Source organism: Gadus macrocephalus, chromosome 4, assembly GCF_031168955.1.
Source record: "Gadus macrocephalus chromosome 4, ASM3116895v1".
NCBI classification, from domain to species: Eukaryota; Metazoa; Chordata; class Actinopteri; order Gadiformes; family Gadidae; genus Gadus; species Gadus macrocephalus.
Window position 1 is genome coordinate 13,315,649 of NC_082385.1, and position 7,351 is coordinate 13,322,999.

Below are 7,351 nucleotides of genomic sequence, written 5' to 3' on the forward strand. Positions count from 1 at the left end.
GTAGACTCAAACATGTCCCCGCTAGGGAACTTGGGAGAAAGAAATCATATTTGAAGCTCCTGCTCTTGTCCTTCGTTCTTTTTGACATCATGGTTCAGAATAATAACACTCAAAGTGCGACAAACCCAGCGAGCTGCCTTTAGCACTGCTACCGTCTTTAAAGGCGTTGTGTGCCGTACCTTTGACCATGATGTCGGGCAGCGGGTCCAGCAGAGAGTGGTCGGCCATCAGCTCCTTGTCCATGGAGTCCTGAAAGCACATGGGGCTGGTGTAGGTCCACGACCCGCTCAGGTCAGGCTGCATGGACGAGTTCATCAGGAGGGGGTTTCCTGACCACACTGGACACACAGAAACAGGTCAACCCCACCCAGGCACCGTGACCATGCAGCGCTGCTGTTGAGTCATGGTGAGTGGGAAATGGACTGCGTTTATATGTTCTTCTAACCAGTGGCCACTCAAAGCGCTTTACTATTATAGCCTAACATTTAGCCATTCACACACCAATGACGGTGTCAACCATGCAAGGCGACAGCCAGCTCTTCGGGAGCGGTTTCGGTTTGGTGTTTTGCTCAAGGACACCTCGACACTAGTAGGAGCCGGGATCACACTAGCAATCTAAGTTGCTAAGGCTTGATCTAGTCCAGCTCTGCCTCTCTGCACCTAGTCCAGCTGGTTGGGTTTTATGCTAGCCAATCAACCCGGTTATGTGCTGTGTTCCGATATCCATACTTCCCGTACTTCCTATACTTAGTTTGAGTACATAGGGCGTTCCAATTCCGATCAGGGCGAAAAGAAGTGCACTGAGAGGACCCGGATGGTTTCCTAAAAACATTCAAAACACTGAGTGTGGATTGATGTACACTTTTTGTACTCAACGGCAGCCATCTTAGCTACGTTGCGGAAGAGGCGGAGCCAACGTCGGCGCATTTTCCACGTAGCCTGCATTAATGGAGTCATTTTGTAGTTTTTATAGCTGGTAGGCGTGAAGGGTTCACGAGCCGTGGCGGCAGTCGCGATCACGATTTCTGTGTTTTGGGCTGAAAGTTCGAGGAAAGAGGGGGGTGTGCTATGACCAAAGGCAACTTTGTGATACTCATTTCGTAGCGTTGTTGTGTATGAGCGTTATAAAGAGCGATGTTGTATATGAACTGCGGCACACACCGTGGCGTTATACTGAGAAGATTAACCCCTCACTCGGACACAGAGATAAACTAAAAATAAGCTGCTGCTGATACAGAGCTCCACACCTCAACACACCGTAGTGTTAAACTATAGGGGTCCTGGAAGCCTAATCCTCTCTCGGTAGCCATCATCAAATTCAACGTCCGTCCAGATCAAGCTCCACACATCCACACATCCCCAAACACCGATGTGTTATCCTATAAGTGTCTGAGAAGCTTAACCCCCTCTCTCTGACAACGCAGTCATCCTCTGCCAAGACAGAGCTTGTTCTCCGGGGCTATAACTAGATGCTACTTGAATGGTGGGTGACCAAGTGGCATGAATGAGGTGGAGAGGAGCTGGACCTGAGCCAGGGATGAGGCTGGACCTACAGATGGAGCTGAAATAAGTCAAGCTCAAGCCATCAGCTCCAGCCATTGGTTGAGCAGCCTCTCAGTCAACCCACTCTACTTCCTGAGCCAATCAATGTTGCAGTGGAACTACAGTACAACCCAACTCTATCCTCGTCTGTATGGGTTTTATGCATTGTATAAATTTGTGTTTCTTGTCTTCAATTTCTCTTCATATTTTGCTGCGATGCCTAAGTGTTCCCCTTAGGGATCAATATAGTATTAACTTACAATATATTTGTAGTAGTGCCATAAGAAATAACAAAAAAGTATATAAGAGACAGAGAGAGAGAGAGAAATTTGGGGCATGGATTGATTATAATAATCTATGAAGTTACGGCTTTATTGGCTCTTATATCGAAAGAGGCCCAGAGCAGGATAGTAGTCTTCGATGTGTCCTGCTGGGTCATCAAAATGCAGTTTCTGCCACTATGCAGAATATCACTGTTGTGTTGACCCATCAACTCAGGCTTGGGAAAATAAATCCCCTGTTCTGAGAGTGAATTACAGGGTATTACATGAAATACATAAACACAGTCATTTGGTGACTACATCTTAACTGTAACTTTCTCTTGATTATATAATGGGGGTATTTCTTATTCAAACGTTGATACTTATGACCAATGTTATTCTAAAGTACGATTGGTGATTCGATATGGAGTGCAATCAAAAATAAACTGTCAGAGTGAAGAGATGGGAGAGGATGTTTCTTCCTCATTTTGAAGGAATAACAAATAAATTAAATAGTTTTTGTGTCCAGACTTTGCAGACCTTGAATCAGGCTCTCGGTCGGCAGTACCTTAAGTGGTGGATTAGTCCTAGAACAAGGCCTGTGTGAGACGCCCTGGCCCCTCCCTTTCAGACCAACAGAACAAGCAGCAGCAGCGCCACAGCTAAGGCCAGGGATTTGACCTCGCCAACGCATGGAGCTTCCCGTAGATTTAGATTGTCCATCGCTAGCATGTTCCTTCACAACAGACAAGAAAAAGCCACTAAGGACCAACCTACGCCCTGCACCCGACCTGAAGGTTGGGATCCATGCCGACAGCGGATGAGCAATTGTTATCTGACAGTTGTTATCTGACAAGATTCTCAGAGGAGGAGATTAAAGAAAGCGTTGTTTTTTCCCCCCGAAGAAATCTCTGGATTGTGCACTCATCGAGACGGAGAACGACCCATCGACCGTGTGATCAAATAACAGGAGCGGGAGCGACCTGTCTTGTCCGTAAAAAAATAAAAAGTGCCGTAGTAGTCGTGGTCGTGGTCGTATCCCAGTCAGAGCCAACAACGCTAGCTACTGTCAAGGGTTAGAGTAGACAAGAGATGTGCTGAGACGGAGCAGGCTGAGCAGACTGTGGTCAAATAAACTGTCGTGTTAGATATGCAGCTTTAAAGCCCTGAGACAGCCCAGGCTGAGACACATTCGTTTTTTCCACAATCATTATTTAAGCGCCTGTCACTAGATCTGCTTCTCCGGCGTCGTCGATTCCCACAGGGTTTTACCGAGCGGCTGTTAACACTACAGTTCTACGTTTATGGAGCGTCGTGGAGCTTTCCTCTCTTTACATTCACTCGAGTTTGTGATGAATTCATTCAGTGCTTAGTGGACTATGGCGGTTCTGGTGAACAGGGCTTTTGATTCATCAGGCAGCGCCGGCAGCCGGGAGAGAGGGAGAGGGCGGGGTGTATGGGGAGACGGAGCGCCAGGTCTGTCATCATAATGAGACACCAGATCATCGGCGGCGCCCTTAAACGTGTCCTTCTTCGTCTCCTAACGAGGATTGAGGAGGCAGGTGGGGGGCCAGAGTTTTATACTTTTATGAGGTTGAGAGGCCGGCTGGAGGCAGCCCGTTGGTCGTTACCCTGTGACTTCCTGATTGGACGATATAACGGGGTCAGGGTTGGCATAACAAATTTCCATTCAACTTAGAGTGTGCGTGTCTTGTGAACAAGACACGCACACACTAAGTTGAATGGAAATTACTAAATAATTAACTAGTTTAATTAGTTATTGTAGTAATTATTAGTATTGACAAACTGTTAATTAACAGTGAACTTATGGTATGATTAATAATATTCTAATGGTGATCATGTGAATTAAGGTACATTATTTGGGTTATGGTTAACCCATGCTAATGCTATATAGCAATGCTTAATACTGCATTAACTAATGTTACTTAAGGTTTCATGCGTGCGTGCGTGCGTGAGAGCTCACCTTGGCGGGACGTCTTGTAGGTGAAGGACTGGAAGCCGCCGGTGAGGGCGGAGGAGTCGATGACGTCCACGCTGTACTCGCTGTAGCTCCTCTGGTAGAGAGTGACCACCACGATCAGGACCACCACCATCAGGACCCCCGCACTCAGCCCAGAGTACAGCACCACGTCACTGCTGCTCTCCACCTCTACGGGGGGGGGGGGGGGGGGGAGAGAGGGATGGAGGGAGGGAGGGAGATAGAGAGAGGGAGGGAGGGAGGAAGGAGATAGTGCAAGGATGGGGGAGGGAGGGTGGGAGGTAGGAAGGGACAGAGGGAGAGGGAGGGAGAAAGGGAGAAAGAGGGAGAGAGAGAGACAGAGAGAGAGAGAAACGGGCAGAAAAACGAGAATAAAGAATTAAAGATAACGATCCAGACTTAAATAAGTTTATTTGGGGGATATTACAGATAAGAATGCCTCTGGTTACTAGCACCCTTTCCTTTAATCATGCTACAAATAAATATTATTCTGTTCGAAAATAAACCAACAACTGAAAATGATTCCAGTTTTGTCTGCTAGAGGACTGTGAACTGTGTGGTAGCTTCAGTGGGTATTGGACAACTTTATTTTCGGTTTTATTCCTGCTGGTGTGAAAGTGCATCGTGAAGATTCTCGTCGTGGAATCGTGGTAGTGTGCTGGAGACAGAGCAGGAGCAAGAGTGTGTGCTAATGAGGAGCCACACAGGGAAAGCACTTCTAATCAACCCAACACCTGAAGGTCATTTCACAAACGGCGTTTGGGTCTGATGTGTGGTGCCACGGAGCTGTCCGAAGGGACCGTCTGACAGAAGCAATTCATTGAATTAGCTCATCACGGCGATTACCCTGTAGCCGGTCCAAACGGCACGGCAGCATGAGACACATCCCCCCACCAAAAAAAAGAGCCGAGAAATGATTTGCAGTATCAGTTCTTCAAGAAAATAATGAGCTCCATTGTACCAAAGAAAAAAGGAAAGGTGTTATTTTCTGGGGAAGCCGGACAAGTAGCCAGAGGCATTATGGGAGGAGAATTCACAGCTGCAGCAGCCTGGTCTCACAGGAATCCGTGAAATGACCACGGACGCTTAACTCGAAATCCGTGGCCACATCACAGAAACACGCCGATTTCCGTAACAGGTTAATTGAGGGCTGGGGAAGTTTCGACAGATGTGGCTGCATCTGGTTCAATGTCACCTATTCCTCTCTAGCCGACTAGAAGATGGACCCCCACTGTCATGTGACCCCTCTCAGGGTGTTCTCCTGGCTCGTTGTTCGATGCCCAACGCTATTAGGCAGGTCAGAGAAAGTCGTCTCATCTCGTTTGGATACGGACGTGTTTGGAGCCCTTTGTGGCTGTAATTGTGATTATGTAAAAAAAACCTGACCTGACTTTGAAAGATCATGTGACTTTTGGATGGCCAAGTTCAGAAGCCGACGCCCTGTGAACTTGGAACTTGGCCGTGGTCACCATCGCGATGACCTGCGGGTCCCGTATACTGATTACATAAAACTAATCTCAACTTTATTTTCTAAATTATATCCCTGAAAATAATGGATCATCGGATACTTTCCCTGAAGCCCTGTTTCAATTATGCGTCACAATTATGCATGCAATAATATGTTAGATCACAATGCATTCAAATTATGTTTTTCTGCATAGTTTAGCATTTTCACATGCATATCATTATACACCATGAAGCATGATGATGATCATAATGCATTAGAAGTAGGAATTACAATCACGCATAAAAAAAGGATATACTTTGACATTATATGACTTCATGAAACCATGCATACCCTTTAAAGGGCCAGAAATGGGCTAGGATGAACTGCCGGATAATGAGAAACATAGCTTTAATACAGCATTCAAATTAAACATTGTAGCTTGATGAAACTCATAATAGGATTACGAGTGGTTCAAACGGAGGCGATTTGAAACCGATATGAATAATCGCTGCGTGCTTTATGGAAAGCACTGAAACAATGCGAAGAGTCCAGCTCCACGTAAAGACAAGCAGAGGGCCTCGCTCCACCGACGGATGTCAGAACGGGATTGAAGTGGTCCGTGTACCGGCTGTATATCAGTGTTACTGACAGTCGTGTCTCCGTCAGCGCTCCATTTGATACGCCGTCAGGGGAAGGTTTCCATGTACCGTACATACATACGCCCGCCGGCAGCAGAGGCCGGCAGGGTTCTCAGCCGTACTTCGATTCGCTCACTTCTGTATACCGTACAACGGTTGTGAGTGGCTCAAAAACATCTGCACTGCCAGGGGCTAGGGGTCCCACTGCCACTGGGCAGACCAATGCTAGGAATGTATGACTACAGGGTATTTTTTATCTAGCTTTATATATGAGCGATCACGTTCACCCATTTTGTCATGTTTTGCGCAATTGTATAAGTTGCTGTACAGCTTTACACTCAGTGGATATGAGGATGTTGGTCTGTGCCCTGATCCTACCATGGATAACCCTAGCCCTGGAGAACCCTTACTCTGGATAACCCTTACCCTCACCCTGGAGGACCCTGACCCTAACCCTGGAGAACCTACCTTGTGGCTTGATGTCATGAAGCAGCTTTCCATCTGCAATGACAAGGACACAATGAATGTCTGGTTTAGTCTCACGTCAAAGCTTTTGCACATGTGTGTGGACATTTATTTGAATTTGTGTGAGTGAGTATTTACGTGTATGTGTGGTGTTTTTGTGTGTGCATGTGAGTGTGTATTTATATGTGTGTGTGTGTATTTATTTGAGCATTTGCATGTGTGTGTTTGTACGAGTGTCTGTGCATATTTATAAGAGTGTATGCATGCGCTAGTGTGTACATGAGTATCTTTGTGTGTTTATATGAGTGTGCTTGTGCGTCCCTGAGCGCGTGTGTGTCTATAAAGCACAGCATAGCGCTGATTGCCTACAAAGTGTAATCTACGGCCACAAAGCCAGAGGCTCCCCCTGCTCCCTCCTGGAGGACCACTGAGTCCATAAAGGAGGGTAAGATAGCGTCTCCGTCCTGAAGACGTTTAGCCCCAACGGCCCCTAGAGGCCCAGCGCTGTGGCCCCGGGGCCTCAGAGACGTCCGGCCCCACTCACTCTGTATGCAGAGGCCCCCGGTGCAGTTGTCGCCCCCCAGCCCGGGACCGTCGCAGGGCCGGCCCCCGTGCCGCGGCTCGGGCTCGGCGCAGTCCCGGCTCCGCTGGCGCCCGCAGTCCACGCCGCACGCCGTCCACAGGCTCCACGGGCCCCAGCCGCCGTCCACTGCAACACACAGGGAGACATGAGAGGGGGAGACGTCCATACACACACTAAGGAGGTACATACATACATAGATACAAATACGTCCGTACAAACGTACATACATACATGCATAGACACAAATGTAAATACATACATAGATACACGTATGAATGTATGTACGTGAGTACGTACGCAAGTACAAACATGCATCAATACAAATGTAGATAGATAGATACATACATACATGTATAAATGCTTACATAAATACACATACATACATAGATACACGTACGTACATACAAGTTCATACAT

General features: G+C 47.2%; 1 protein-coding gene across 1 annotated transcript; it reads right to left on the minus strand.

Annotated features, from left to right (window-relative positions):
- Window positions 1–21: 21 nt before the first annotated feature.
- Window positions 22–7,129, minus strand: LOC132454869 (netrin receptor UNC5D-like). The gene is made up of 5 exons (XM_060048418.1): window positions 6,896–7,129; window positions 6,355–6,387; window positions 3,787–3,972; window positions 180–338; window positions 22–29 (listed from the first exon to the last, which is right to left on the minus strand). The coding sequence occupies exons 1-5, from the start codon at window positions 7,119–7,121 to the stop codon at window positions 22–24; spliced, it is 612 nt and encodes a 203-aa protein (XP_059904401.1). The 5' UTR covers window positions 7,122–7,129.
- Between the last annotated feature and the right edge of the window lie 222 nt (window positions 7,130–7,351).

Bases quoted from the DNA above. Each gene is read 5' to 3' on its own strand.
- LOC132454869 (XM_060048418.1), bottom strand. From the start codon at position 7,121: ATGTACCTCCTTAGTGTGTGTATGGACGTCTCCCCCTCTCATGTCTCC. The intron at 6,388-6,895 runs GTGAGTGGGGCC...TTGTCATTGCAG, and splicing joins CGGGGGCCTCTGCATACAGA to ATGGAAAGCTGCTTCATGAC. The intron at 3,973-6,354 runs GTAGGTTCTCCA...CCCCCCCCGTAG, and splicing joins TCATGACATCAAGCCACAAG to AGGTGGAGAGCAGCAGTGAC.